The sequence below is a fragment of the Monodon monoceros genome, unplaced genomic scaffold, assembly GCF_005190385.1.
Source record: "Monodon monoceros isolate NGI ecotype Baffin Bay Population unplaced genomic scaffold, NGI_Narwhal_1 Super_Scaffold_2, whole genome shotgun sequence".
Taxonomy (NCBI): domain Eukaryota; kingdom Metazoa; phylum Chordata; class Mammalia; order Artiodactyla; family Monodontidae; genus Monodon; species Monodon monoceros.
The window spans coordinates 102,188,586-102,203,043 of record NW_021703776.1 but is presented as its reverse complement, the minus strand read 5'-3'; the positions used below and the strand labels follow the sequence as shown (position 1 = coordinate 102,203,043).

The following is a 14,458-nucleotide window of genomic DNA, read 5'->3' as shown; positions in this document are numbered from 1 at the left end:
GGGGGAGCGGGCCCGACTTGCAGGACCGGGCCGGGGCCGCGCGGGCCGCGCCGTTCGGGAGCGAGCCCCGCGGGCGGGCCTGGCGGGGCGGGAGCCGCCGCGGAGCCTTCCGGCCGCCGCGACCATGTCGGACCAGGCGCCCAAAGTTCCCGAGGAGATGTTCAGGGAGGTCAAGTACTACGCGGTGGGCGACATCGACCCGCAGGTATCGCGTCGCCCCCGCCCCGACCCCCGCGTCCCCGGCCCGTCCTCGCTCCGGACGCGCGTCAGGGCGCACAACGTCGGGGCCCCGCCGCCGGTTGCCCGCCGGCGTGGCTGCGCGGAGGCTGGGCCGCCTGGCGCCGAGCAGGCCGGTAGCGGCGCCGGAGGGGAGGGAGGGGAGAGGGAGCTGATCTGTGGGCCCCGCGGTCGGGGAGGGAGGAAACTTGGGAGGGGTGCTGACCCCTGTAACAGGGGGAGGGGACCTGGGGGCCTGAGGGATCCGCGGCAGGAAGGGGTTGTGTCCGGACTGGGGGAGGAGGGCATTGGGAGGTGGGTCTGCCCTGCAGCCCTGCGCCGATTGTCCCCGTCCCCGCGCGGTGGGGGACCGGGGTGCTGTCTCGTGGCCGCCTCGCCCGCTTCCCACTCCGCTCCTTTCTGGGTGGAGTTCGGACCGGGCCGCCCTTCCCGCGGCAGCCTCGGCGGTCTGGGCTTCCCTGACGCCCAGACGGTGGGTCCGAGCGTGGCGGGAGCTTCGGCCTGTGGAGCTGGTAGGGACGTGGGTCCCGGACTGCTGAGCGGACGGCTAGTCGCTCTGGTGTGGCAGCCACCCCAGGTCGCAGGTCTGCGGCTCGGTCATCTCGTGTGCGGCAGTGAACCCTCAGTTTACCACCAGCGGATGGTGTTCCTTGATTTCCCTAATGGGGTGAATTACACAGTAATGGAAAAATACCCTGGTAACGCCGTCACACTAAACATTTGACCTTTTTTGTCGTTTGGGCTCATGCCAAAGGATATCGTGGCTTTTCCTAAGTAGAACATGTGTTTGTGTTTGAACGTTAGAATGTTGTTTTTCCATTGTGGGAATTAACCGCAGCTGACTCTTCAGGTGATTCTTAACACTGTTCTTATTCCTAAAGTTTATCTTTACAGTTTTATCACCTGGGTGTCTCATTGGCCCTGAGTGCTAAGCTTGGAGACCTGCGGTCTGGGCCTCCTGAGTGGAGACCGATACTTAACAAGTAAAACTTGGGTGGCCTAAAAGGATCTGTGGAAGGCTGATGGGCCTTGGCCTTCCAGAGGCTTGCCTGTTGGTATCTTAGTAACTAAACTCCCTTGGATCACCACCTAGGTGGGTCCTTTCTCCACTGTAACTAAGGTAAAGAGGCTTTGAATTTAAAGGTAAACAGGTGCTGAGCTCAGAGGGCTGAAGTGCCTGTAAGGTGCGGCTTCTCCCTTCCCGGGTTTCCCTTTGTTCACTGTCCACTGTTCTTCCCCTCTCTCATCCCACCCCCTATTTCATTTTAGGACTTTGGCTCTTAAGAGTGACCTGAGCCATGTGTTACTTAAAACCTGGAGCAGGCTGCACTGGAACCATGTTTACTCAACTGTGAATCAAGTTTAAGGGCTTAAAAATGTCCTTGCAAACCACTTCGATCTGAAACAGTATATTTTCTAAAAAGTTTAGAGTCAGGATATTCGATTCTCTGAATCTTATAAATGTGGGTTCAGAGAGTTCACGTGCGTTGGATGAACATCTAGTTCACTTCCACGTGTGGGGTGCACTCGGCTGCTCTGAGCGTGAAGCGTGCTCCTAGCGTCCGGCTCCTGGCTTCCACCCTCCCCGCAGCCTCCACTGCTGGCCGTGGCCTCTCTTCCCTTCCCGCTGCGGCGTCTCATTCACTCCAAAAGCTTTGCCCTGTCTCTGTAGTGGACTGAGGGCTCCACTCAGGCGGGACCCAGGTCTCATCCTCGATGCGCTGGGTGTCTTCCTCGTTCTTAGAGTGGCACCAAAGAAGGCCATGCCCTAAACTGAGACCTTTGTCTTCCCCCCGCACCCGCTCTTAGACGTGGTCCTCGGGAGCAGTGTGCTGTCGTTCCCCAGTTTCTCTTCCACGTGCCCCTTTCGGTCACCAGGTCTTGCTGCTTCTCTCACATCATCTTCTTGTCCCTGATGACCTTTTTGCAGTTAAGTTACCTGCCTCTTTCACCTGAATTATTGCAGTTGTTAACAGGTGTCATGGCTCCAGTCCTGCAGTGTAAGTGCATTCTTCTTATGCTGACGGCAGTCTTTCTGTGAAGTCTGATCATGCCTCGTCCCTACTGACCAGCCCTCAGTGTCTCTCCAGGAGACATTCTGTATTTTATTTCAGGATAAAATACAAAGGTTTCTGCACAGCATCTATGAAGCACAGTTGACCGTCTAATCCACGTTCAGCCGTCCAGCGTGTTGAACGCTGCTCTCTCCACACGATGCACGTGTTTTTGCCTTGCTGACGCCTTTAAGTTCATAAGGATTCGGCTCCTATAGCTCTTCTTCCAGAAACGTTTCCGTTTATCAGAAACTACCTGTCCCCAAGCCTTTATGTTTGAGACATGGCGTGTCGTGTGCTAGCCCAGTCTCAGCACTTACGGTGCTGTGCTCACCTTGTCTGTCAGTCCTGTGTTCAAGACGGACCCTGTGTAGTACCTGCGTCACAGGAGCCTCCGTGCTTACCTGTCAGTGAATCAAGATTTGCTGCTTTTTGTTGTCCCCATATGTTTCATTGCATATGACTTAGTGCAAGGTTATTAATCCTATGTGGAGAACATGGTGTGCGTTTATTAGAATTTTCACTGTAAATAATTTGTATAAATTGAGAATGAAATACAGCATTTTCCATTTTAATTTGTGTGGTTTTTTAAAGGTTATTCAGCTTCTAAAAGCTGGGAAAGCTAAGGAAGTGTCGTACAATGCGCTCGCCTCACACATCATTTCAGAAGACGGGGACAATCCGGAGGTGGGAGAAGCTCGGGAAGTCTTTGATTTGCCTGTAGTCAAGGTTGGTAGTAAATTTAATGAATTCTGTGCGCTTCATCAAGTACCTTGAAAGCAGTACGTTGAAGTTTCAGTGCAGCTCTTCTCACACTCTTTGCTGAGGTGCGGCTCTGGGTGGGAGATGCTCTTGGCATCTGAGGAACCATCCAGCAGAAGGCCCTTTACGTGAAATCAGGCTTCAGCAAGGTTTCTGCACGTTACAGCTTACGCACCTGCTGCGGGTGGCCCCATTTTGTCACCGTCTGGAAGTTGTCTAAGCCAAGGAAACGTGTTGAAGGCAGTGGACGTGCTGTCTTGAAGCAGATGACGTTGGTGAATTCTGCTAAGAAAGTTTATTGATTCCAAGAGGAACTCCTGGAACAGGGCTCCCTTCCATCCCCAGTGGCCAGGGGTCCTGATTTCCAGGCAGACAAGTCTAGGGGAGCCCTGCCCTCTCTGGGCTATGGCTCTGCTCTCCGACAAGGGTCACAGTGACCACTTGTCCCACTGTCCCTCTGGTGGCCCTCTGTTCCACTATCCAGCTTGACCTGTGGGTAGTTTATCCTAGAAAGTAGAGTCTCAGCTGGCGGGTGAATTGTTCAGTGTTGTTGATGTGCGCACTGTGCTGCTCTCTTGTGGCTGCTGGTTGAACTGACAGCTGTTAAATGTGCATTTTTAAAATTTAAGTTTATCATTTCGATCCTTCCGTTTTTTTCTCATCATTTATAGTGTATATTTGTTTTAAAATGGTTCTGTTCCACTACCCTTTTTTTTCTCTTTTCCATGCTGTTACATGTGTTATCTTAAAAAAAAATCAACATGGCCGTTACTGTGGCTTAATAATGAGAGAGGGAGGAATTAGGAGAGAGCGCCACTGAGTCCAGCTGGGCAGCGGGGTTGCCAGCTGGCCGCTGCGAGGCCTGAATGCCGCCAGCGTCCAGGGTCTGAAACGCTGCCCTGCAGGCCTAGAAGCCTGATTTTGGAACCTAAGCCTGAAAGCAGATCTGTCTCACAAGAAGGTTCTCAAGAGGGTGCTGTGTAAGTCGGAATGACTGTTAACTTGCGACGGTGAGGATGGTGGTCGTGTTTCTGGCTGGATGCTTGCTTCCGCCTGGCCAGCGGCTCACTCCGCCCGAGCCTTTTTGAAGCCTGACAGCAGGTTCCTGCCGGCTTCACCTGCAGCCGCCTCGTAGGAGGGGTGGACCTGCCACGGACACTAGGCTGTGGACCCCGGCACCGGTTCCCTGGGGCCCTGTTTCGGCCTGTGGTTTGCTTCCACTCTTTCTTGGCTTGAGGGACTGTATCTCATCCCTTCCCCTGTCTGCAAACTTTTTTCCCCTCAGACAGTAGCCTGGAGCCTCTTATCAAAGTGACTTCACATGTTGTGTGGATTTCCTAGTGCACCTTGAAAGGGCAGCCTTGTTAACACGTTTGGGGCGCCCAGTCAGCTTCCGCAGACCACTTACTGCAGTGCTTCTTAAGTCCGGCGACCCCTCAAGCCCCTTTTTGTAGCAAATATTTTGTAATACCCCCTCTATTATCCTGAAATGAAATTCTTATGTACGGTAACATCATATAACTTGAATATATATTTGTATTTATATATAAATTGCCCAAACTGAAATGTAAAAAAAGAGGAAAACAGATAACAGAAAGTCTGCATTTCATTGTGTAAATACCCTGGAGGATGGGGTGTAGAATCACCGTGGACCTGGTCCTCTGTCCTGCAGACGCAGGTGCCGGCTGTGAGGTGACGGTGCAAAACGGTGACCCATCCTTGCTACAGTTCTGGGCTAAACAGCGCTGCCTCCTTCATTTTACACTGAAGTTGTGTTCCCAGGAAGGTCCGTCTGTAATACGGCTGCATACAAGCAGCCATCACCCAGCTCCCGCCGTGGTCACCATTCTCCCAGTCTAGCTGAGGTATCCCCATCCTACTCCCTTTGGCTGTAGTATTTTAAAACGACTCCCAGGCATCCTACTCTTTGATCTCTTTCAGCATTCCGGCCTGCTTTTAATTTTGTGGCAGCACCTATACTGTCCAGCGACTGCAGTGTTGCATTACAGGATGGTAGAATTTTCCAGAACCCATCCAGCAGTTTGCGCTCATTCCAGATAGTGCTGGTAGACCCTCGAGTTCTTGTCTGAACCTAGTAAGTTTCCTACTGGGGGCTGCTGTTAGTAGTGTGGTCTGTGTCCAGCTGAAGGCGGAGGCCTGGTTCTCTAAGTGCATATCCCTTGGCCTTTACCTTAATGTTAAATTTGACAAATACTTTAAAAATTTAGGCTTCCTTTTGCCCAGGGACAGTTTATCTTTCTCATATTTGAATTTTATGGATGTTTAAAACTTGCTTCTTTAGGCGCCAAGATTTTTAAAATAATCTTTTTTAATGGAAATATTTTCCTCAGTGGCCTTGGGGCCTCTTAATTATGCTGATTTTCAGCAGTGAATTTATTTTAATATATTATTATCTGCCTTTGGGATAATAGCTCCTTATTACTGTGCTTTTCTCGTTCTCCGTTTCTGCTTTATTATCATTAGCGTGTCCTCCTTCTTTGCTGCGTTATCTTATCTAGACTTACCTGGGTGAGGGCCGCAGGGAGTCTGTTCTGCTTTACTGCTGCCAGCCCTGCAGTCTGTAACCGGGACGCGCGTACTCGCTGCTCCCCAGCCCCCAGGGGCAGCTTTCCAGGGTGAATGCTGCATGCAGAGTCATAAGGGCTGCCTGTCCGGAGTGTGAGCTCCTCCGGTCGTTGGGCGCTTCCCTTCCACTGGACGCGGGAGGAGCCGTACCCACAGCATCCGAGTCGTATTGCAGTGCGTTGACCTAGGCTCTGAGAATCCTGCTGACATGAGACAAAGGGGTGGCCGGGAAAACTGGTCTCAGGCAAGCCTCCCTCGTGCTCCCACGCCGCCGGGGAACAGCAGAGGGCTCTGGTGTCACTGCTGGGAATAAGGCTCGGCCCACGCGAGGGTGTCCTGAATGCAGGAGGAGTGGTGGCCAGTTCCCTCCCGTCCAGCTGGAGTCTCCCCAGGACTGCAAGAAGCGAACAGCCGCTGGAGACACTGCGCGTGGAGATGTTGCACACTCCCTTCCAGCTTGGTGGCTTCATCCGCCAAATTAGTTACACACTTGGCAGAATTATCAAATCATCATGAAGTGATTAACCCAAGTAGAGCCAGTCTTTATTTTATAAAACGTGTAATACTTCTATGCTTTTTCACAGACGTTACACTTACTTACAAACTTATGCTGAGAAATTGTTGATGTTACCTGAAAAATGAGGAGGGGGTACTTTGATTTCTAAAGTTCTTTCAAGGTGTATACGATGCATGAGAAATGGGTGTGTATTTATGTTTCAGGTGGCTGAAGCTTCTGGAAGTCAGCTGGCTAAATGGGTTATTACTGTATTTTTACATGGTGATCCTGTGAAGCAGAGCCATCAGGATAATGATTAATGTAATTTTCAAAATTAAATGTAGAAATAATGAGGTAATTTTTCAAAAATGTAAATTACCAAAAAGGTAGTAATTAGTCTAAGGTTTTATAATTAATCTGAGTTTTGCAATTCATAAAAAGATTACCAGACAGTTAGAAATCCTTTCTGTGATTTACAAACATTGTATCTACTTGGCTTCACTGAAAAAAACTCACGAATTCATACCTGACTGGATTCAGGACTCCAGAAGGAAACGTAGCGGGGCTGTTTGTACCTCAGATGGGGGTAGGGAGGGCTGTCAGTTACCCATCCCCCCAGTTGTGAGGACAGTTTCTAGCCGGCCTAGAGGCTTAAGCAGTAGAAAGTGTGTAAACCTAGAATTTAAATTTCCAGGGACTTCCCTGGTGGCACAGTGGTTAAGAATCCTCCTGCCAATGCAAGGGACACGGGTTTGAGCCATGGTCTGGGAAGATCCCACATGCCGCGGAGCAACTAAACCTGTGCGCCACAACTGCTGAGCCTGTGCTCTAGAGCCCGCAAGCCACAACTACTGAAGCCCACGTGCTGCAACTACTGAAGCCCGCGCTCTGCAACGAGAGAAGCCACCCACCGCAATGAGAAACCCGTGCACCGCAACGAAGAGTAGCCCCCGCTCGCTCGCTGCAACTAGAGAAAGCCCGCGCACAGCAACGAAGACCCCCGTGCAGCCAAAAATAAATAAATAAATTTCTATACATAATAATTTTTTAAGATCTGGTAGTGTTTCATTCTATAATTGGGCTTTTCACCTTGGGCACTAATAACTAACGTTCCACTCTGATGTTTCTGCTACGTGAATACTCGTGACTGTAATCTGGATGCTGTGTAATCGGTTGTAACAGAGCCTTTACTTTTCTAGGAGCTTCACTAGTAACGTGACGACATGTTGAGTATGAACTGGAACTGTGCTTTGACTTGCGTTAATGTTTTCTTTTTCAGCCTTCTTGGGTGATTCTGTCCGTTCAGTGTGGAGCTCTTCTGCCGTATCCTTTGTGGGGAAGTGGGGCGGGATGGGTTTAGGACTGAAGTGGTCTTCGCTTACTGAGCTGGCTCATTAGTTAGGGGAGGTGGTGTTGTGTTCACTCTATCCCTGCTCTTTCCATCCTGTATCCAGGTGTATGTACCTGATCCTTGTCATTACCCCTGGGGGGCCGGGGCGGGGTGGGGCGACCAGCTGTGTGGAAGCAGCTCTAGGCTGGGACCCAAGGCCCAAGTTCTAGTTCTTCTGCGACTTGGCTTTAGGATCTCGGCTGGTCTGGACCTCAGTTCTGTTATCTTTGAAATAGATGGTTTTTGTGGTGTCTAGTTAGATGGACTATTTCTAAAATTCTAAGTCTGTGTGAACCAAATCATGAATTGTTTGAAGAATAAATTGGAGAAGAGAACATCAGGACATTTTTAGTTTTATATCATGCACCATTATTCTTTTTAATTACATTGGTTTATTAATTCAGGACCCATGTTGATCACCTGCTGTGGGCCTGGTTCTGAAAACAGAGGGGTCGACAGGGCCTCATTCCTGCCCCCAAGGAGCTGCCCCGCACTACGTGTTGGTTCATTCAGCGTTTCCTGAGTGTGGCCCTGGAACTACCCAGCCCACACACACACTGACACACACTGCGCTGGAAGCAGGAGTGAGCCCTCTGCAGCCTGCTGTCCTGTGCTCTAGGCCTCAGAGTCCCTGTTTTCACCCTGGAAGTGGGAAGCTTCCCTGCAGGGTCATTCCAGGCATAATCTGATTTTGGAGGTCACTTCTGTTAAGGTACCTGATACTGTGCGGTCATGATGTCCTAGTGTTAGACCCGGGCAGAGGTGATGTTGTTTACCGTGTTGTGCGGCTCTGCCAGGCATCTGCTACTGAATCGAAGCGGGTGGAGGGAATCTTCGTGTATTAAATATGTATAGGAGACCTCAGATAAACAAAGAAAATACCTCCTTCCAAGCAGTTCTTAGAGGACGTGCACAACTTTTAGCAGCTCCAGCTCCAACATTCTGAGATTTCTCTTCCACAGTCTGAAGGGTTAACGGAAATTGGTTCCTGGTTTGTTTTTGGCCTTGGTTTTTTAGGAGTTTGAGTTGTGTTTGTTTGTTTTCTTTACGAGCACAGGTGAAAGAAGACTGGGAGTGGAAAGGGTGTTTTTGAGGATAAGAGGCTAGTTTTTCCTGGCCTGGATCGTGCACTCGCTACGCAAGGGTTTCCTGAGAAGTTGTCACTTTGTTTGAGCACTTACTGCCTGTTTTCCCAAGGAAGGTTAAAGGAGCAGAAAGAACTCCTGAGACTTGGTTAGGCAGCACACTCTTAGCCTCTGTTCACGTTTCCCCAGGTCTTTGGAAGTAGACAGTCCCTGAACTAAGGTAGGAGGATGGAGACAGAGCCTGGATGATGGGGCTGAAGGCGTGATGTTGGGGTCTGAGGAGCTCAGGGCAGCCAGGCAGGCCCGAATCCCTGTGCGGTTTTCTCAGACCTGGGTAGGAGACTTCCAAACTGCAAGAAAATTTTCAGTCTGATCTTTTTTCTTAATTCACCTATCTCAGGAGGTGTACTTTTCTCCTGTAGGGAAAGAGAAGTAATACTTTAACCCATTTGAATTCTAGACACTCCAGATTCTTAAAAAAGTCATGTTTGCTTTGAATGGACCGTAAAGTACAGGCACCTAGAGGTCATGTCTGCTTATGGAGAGCCCTGTGCCCAGTGTCTGCACTCTGTAAGCTCTCAGAAAACGTGTTGAATGAATTTGAAAGTCAGAGCTTTAGAATTGGGGAGAATCTTGGGAGTTATATTACTAACTTTTGTTTTAACAAAGGGAAAACTGAAGCTCAGGGTTGTCTTGCCCAAATTCAGAGAGTTCGTGATGGTAATAAAACTAGAAGTCAAGTTCTTTTATGAAAGACTCTGCTGTGTGACAGAAGTAATCATGTTAAAGTAAACTTAAGACCTTCAATTTGCTTTTAAAATAATCACTATGCCATATGTGGTTGTGTACATGTATAGGCATGTGTGTGTTTATATATGTGTATATAGTTAGATGTTTTTTCCATGAGTATGTTATGCCCATTTTATTGATGATATAAGTGGAGAGATTGGATTTGAAAATGCACTTTACGGAAAACCTCTCAGTTCTTTCTGTGCTGTCAACTTCTCTTTTTTCCAGTCTGCCCTGCACTCTTCTTTGGTCAACTTAAGTCTGTCTCTTTCCTAAATGGATTGAATGGGAAGCAGAGGGTGGGCAGTGTCCAAACGGGCCAATAGGAAATGTCTCTTAGTGAAACAGAGCTTGCACTCATCTCATCTCATTGGAATCTTAATAACTGTAAAACAGAGTAAATGGCTTTTCTCCAGAGTCATGTCAGATTTTCTTTGGAATCACTGCCTGCCTCTCTCAGGTAAGCATAGTACGATTAGTCTTGTGTTATTTACACATAACAGTTCTGAGTTTTTATATGATTGGATTTATGATGTATTTGTAAACCAGTGTTATTTACTAAACTGCATATTCAGTATGACCTTATGACACACTTAAAATGATTTAAATATTCATACTTAGTCTTAAGATTTAGAGCTTTAATGGGTGAAAGTGGTCTTTCTAAAGGATTACAAAGATTTAAAACTTGAATATGAAAACATAGTAAAAATGAAATTGAAAGATGACAAGGAAAATTCATTCAGAAATAAAGGCAGAGAATTTTATTAATAAATAAGGGGCTCATGCAGATCAATAAAAGAAAAAAATAAGACCTCAGTAAACAAGGCAGAAAAATGAATTTACAACTTTATAAAGAGGAATTACAAATAAGTATAATAAAACATTTGATACACTTTATAAACAAAGACGTGAACTTCTTAATAGCGCTGAGATAAGATTTTCTGCTTATCAAATCTGTAACAGTATGTTCGGTGCTGGTGGAGCTGCAGACAAGCTTCCCCTCTCCCGGCAGGAGTGCAGTTCAGTGCAGCGGTTTTCTAGAAAAGTTGAGCCAGGTCAGAGCCATAAAATAGTCTTTCTGCTTCCCCTGCAGTTCTCTTACGTTTAGAAGTTCATCCCAAATTGATAGAAATGAGGGCAGATTGATGCATAAAGGTGTTCAGCGCAGCTTTATTTATAAGAGGGTAAATTTGGAAACAGATGATCCACGATTTGGAAATGTTTAAGAAACCTGTTCTGTACACTTACATACTAATCTAGCTATGTAGCCAGTTGTGAATTTTGTTTTATGAATATATGTAAAGACATGGGGAATGTCTTAACTGGGGAAGAAGCAGGATATAACATAGTTATGTACAGTATTACATCAACCAAATATAATATATAGGAAATATCTGTAAGAGGGACCAAAATGTTAACGGCAATGAATTCTGGGTAGTGTGAGAAGTGAATGTTTAATATTGTTTTATGGTATTCTGTCCTCTCAACCCCCTAGGTAAAAAACCCTCAAACAGTAAACAATTATGAAAAATCAAGTTGGTGTTGTTTAAACTCACTTTTTAGGTTACATGGAACAATTAGTAGCCGTTGGGCAGGAAGAAGCACAGTTTAAAGGGCTCCCATTTTCTCTGACCTCAGTAGCCTCATCCCGGTCTGTAGTTCTTAAGGTGATAGTTCTGAGAAGGCATTTAGTCTTCCATCCCTGTGGAAGCCTTTGAGAAAGGGATGTATCAAGGATGCTAGGTGAGACGAAAGGGAGTTTGATTATGGTCTTGCCTTTTTCGTACACCTTTGTAGTAGAGGATTATGGGACCAGGTGATACTAGCTTAATACTGTTAGACTGTCGGCCAGACTCGGCTTTTCATTCAAACGGTATCACCACGATCCCTTCTCTGTCCAAGCAATAAGTAAAATTAACTTTGTCATTGTGTTTTTATGTCTCGTAAATTCTGAAAGTTCTTTAAAATTATAAAATCCTCTGTTTTTGCTACATTGATTTAATAGAGATCCTTGAAAAGTTGGCTTTTTTTCCCCTTAAGAACCAGAATTTTGTTGGTATTTGTATTTTTCAGCATTTTTCACACCTTTGCTATAAATGTATATTTACATGTTGGTGATCTTTAAAGTTGGCTAAAATGAAAATCTTCTCATGATGGGTACTGTGGTTACACGTAATTTTTATTGTTTATACTCCTCTGTATGTTCCAAATGTATAATAAATATCAGAAGAGTTTTTTAAATGAAAATATTTTATTACTCCTTATGCATAAACACAATGTACTGTGGCTAAAATGTAAATTTTGCATTTAAGTATATTTGTATGGATTGGATTTCTGGGCTCATGGTTCAGAGCCCGCTATCCAGAGAGCGAGGAAGAAGCCGGGGCAGGGAGTCCTGTGGGTATTTTCTGGGATCAAGGTCATAGTGACGTGGTACTTAGCGGACCTGACTTGGGAAATATAAAAGAACATCAAGAGCGTGTGAATTTAAAACAGGGTTTAAAGTTAGGGGTTAGACATGTTTAAATGTTAACTGTGAGTTTAGCACTGGAGAACCTGGTAGTCTTGGAGAGAAATAGAACCGAGATTACATTTCACAAAGGCTCTGGCACGTGTAATAGGTTATTATGCGGTACATTTAACATCTGTGGTTTTAGTGTGCGTGGCACACGTGCAGGATGGGCTAAATCAGGGGCACGGGTGTTGGGGTGTGAGTTTAGAGAAGGTGGCGCTGGTGTAGACTGTGGGATCAGGAAAGCCTTGGTGGAGGCGGCAAGATGTGAGGGGCCTGAAACGACGGGCAGAACTGGCGCGGAGCCGGATGGGGGCACAGAGGCTCGTGCGAGGGGACCGGCCTCAGAACAGGCCGTGTGGCTGGGAGGAGAGGAGGAGAACAAGCGCGCAGGCAGGCGGGCAGAGAATACAGGAAACTCGATAAAGTAGCCGCTGTTTCACTCTTCTTGTATATTTAATCTTGGATTGCAGACGCAGACGTTTGCATTGGAACATTTGGAAAACACAGGAAAAAAGCAAGCAAATTAAAATCACTTGCAGTCTTGTAGGTGGAACTGGTCTGGGAGCTCTGAGCGGGACAAGGGCAGGGTAAGGATGGGGGTGTGGACAGGAGGGCCAGTCACAGTCTTTAGACTTGAGGTGAGGATTTGGACCCAGGTTAGCACCGTGTAGAAGACGACGGCGTGGATCTAAGGAACGGCTGGGAATCGGAAGGTCTTGGTGACTTGGGGGATGCTGTGCAAAGGGAGGAGCCGGTGCTCACAGGGGGCCTCTGCGTGCAGAGCCTGTGGTGGGTGCTCCACAGGAGGCCACTAGGCAGATGACTTCCTTTTCCAAAGTAGGAACATTGCCGGACGTGGGAAACAGAGAGGACTCTGGCTCCTGAGGGAAGATGAAGTCGGACTGAAGCCCCTCGCTGTCCGAGTGTCGGGCCTGGGAGATGCAGCGTGAGGGGCTGAGAGCTACTGCTTCGTTGCAGAGTGGCTAGAGAGGGGAGCAGGTAGTCAGGAATAGAGCCTTGCGTAACATGTGGGGTTATGGGGAGATCCGGGGAGAAAGGGGACTTGGAAGTAGACAGAGGTGGTGCCGGAGGAGGGGTGTTATGCTTAGGGACCGAGAACAAAGTCAGACGTAGTGGTTGGTTTTATTGCGGGGACAGAGCAGGGCCCCAGGGAGCAGTGCGGAGCGACAGTTGGTGCCCCTCCATGCTGCTCGTTGACCCGGGAGCGGGAAGACGGCAGCGCGGTGCTCTGTGGCTGGCACACAGGCTTAGGGGTCTAGGTGGACCTCGGGTTCTGGGCTGAGGAGCTACAGGTGAGGTCAGTGGAGGAGGAGAACGGGGACCCCGTGAAGGAAGCGGGGGGCGTGCGGGCATCTGGGAAGCAGCCCGGCTGCAGGTGTTTCTCCGGGTGGGGAGCGGCTGGGGCTGGGGTGGACCAAGGCGGACGCAGCGAGTGCTCTGGCGGAATTTTATAGCCTTTTAAGCACATTCGTTAGGAATAACAGAGTCGGTATGATCTTTATGGGTCAGTTACTGCACTTATTCTCACAATTCGCCACTCGTGATGGTGAAAAGAAAGCTTTGCTTTATTTGAATAAAGATCATTCAGCTAAGACTGGGGAAGGCTTTACCTGATACTAGTTCATACGAAGAAGCCCTGGTTCAGAAAAGTGCACTGGGGACACTAGTATCTTGTGGTTGCTAAAAAATGTGAATTCAGTTGTGAGACATACTAACAAACGTATGTTCAGTGTGCAGCGAAAGGACTTCGGTTCACCAAATACGTGAGGATGCTTTGTGACAGGAACAACGCCCAGGGGTGCGGATAAATGAGGATACAGTTCCCCCCCCTCGGGTGAGGGCACAGTCCAGAAGGGGAATGTCACATATGCGGAGCTGAAGCGGGTGCAGGGTGTGGGAGCAGTACCAGGAGGGGCGATCACGACAGTAAACCTGCACCTAGTAGACCTCTGGAGCACCTGCGCACGCACACGTGCACACGGCAGGCAGGCAGGGCTCCAGCGCTGTGAAAGGACTGTTTGCTTGGTGGTTCTCAGTGACCTTCTGTCTTTTCCCGTCAGGGTGTTGATACAAGCTGGAGCTCTTTGTTGGAGTCTTCCAGAGCTCTCCAGGGAGAGGTAGGGAAGGGAGCTTGTGCCAGCAGAAGTTGGGAAGCACAGACATCACCTGCCTTCTTCTGAGCCGGTATTGATGCAGGCTGAGGCCTCTGTTGTAATGTGCTGGGTAGGTCGCGGGGACAGGTCACGAGTCTGATGGAGAGCCTGGCCAGGGTCCTCATTTAAATCTGGAGGACTAAAGAGATCAAAGCCTTTCCATTCTGTATCTCAATCCACAGATATTTCTTGACTGCCTACCCATGTGCCTGGTACTGTACTAGGTCCTGTCGAAGGTACCAGAGTGGAGGACGTGATTCTCACCTAAGGCTCCAGTCGGTAGGATGGTAGCTCGCAAGCAAGACGGGACGAGGAGAGCTTGTGGGGCTGCAGCCAGGAGTGTCTGGCGGGGAGACCTGGAGAAGGAGGG

General features: G+C 48.4%; 1 protein-coding gene across 8 annotated transcripts in view; it reads left to right on the top strand.

The window, feature by feature from the left end:
* Positions 1–53: 53 nt before the first annotated feature.
* The window catches only part of PAXIP1 (PAX interacting protein 1), a 47,701-nt gene continuing 33,296 nt past the window's right edge, over positions 54–14,458 (top strand). For 2 of the 8 annotated variants that reach the window (XM_029233333.1, XM_029233331.1), the window contains exons 1-3: positions 2,414–3,020; positions 7,415–7,458; positions 9,796–9,859. In XM_029233333.1, coding sequence (XP_029089166.1) covers positions 2,778–3,020; positions 7,415–7,458; positions 9,796–9,859 — 351 coding nt within the window. In that variant the 5' untranslated portion in view covers positions 2,414–2,777. Of the gene's footprint in view, positions 206–2,413; positions 3,025–7,414; positions 7,459–9,010; positions 9,043–9,114; positions 9,181–9,795; positions 9,860–13,995; positions 14,368–14,458 lie in introns of those variants that run through there. The other 6 variants (XM_029233332.1, XM_029233337.1, XM_029233336.1 and 3 more) reach the window with 6 other exon arrangements.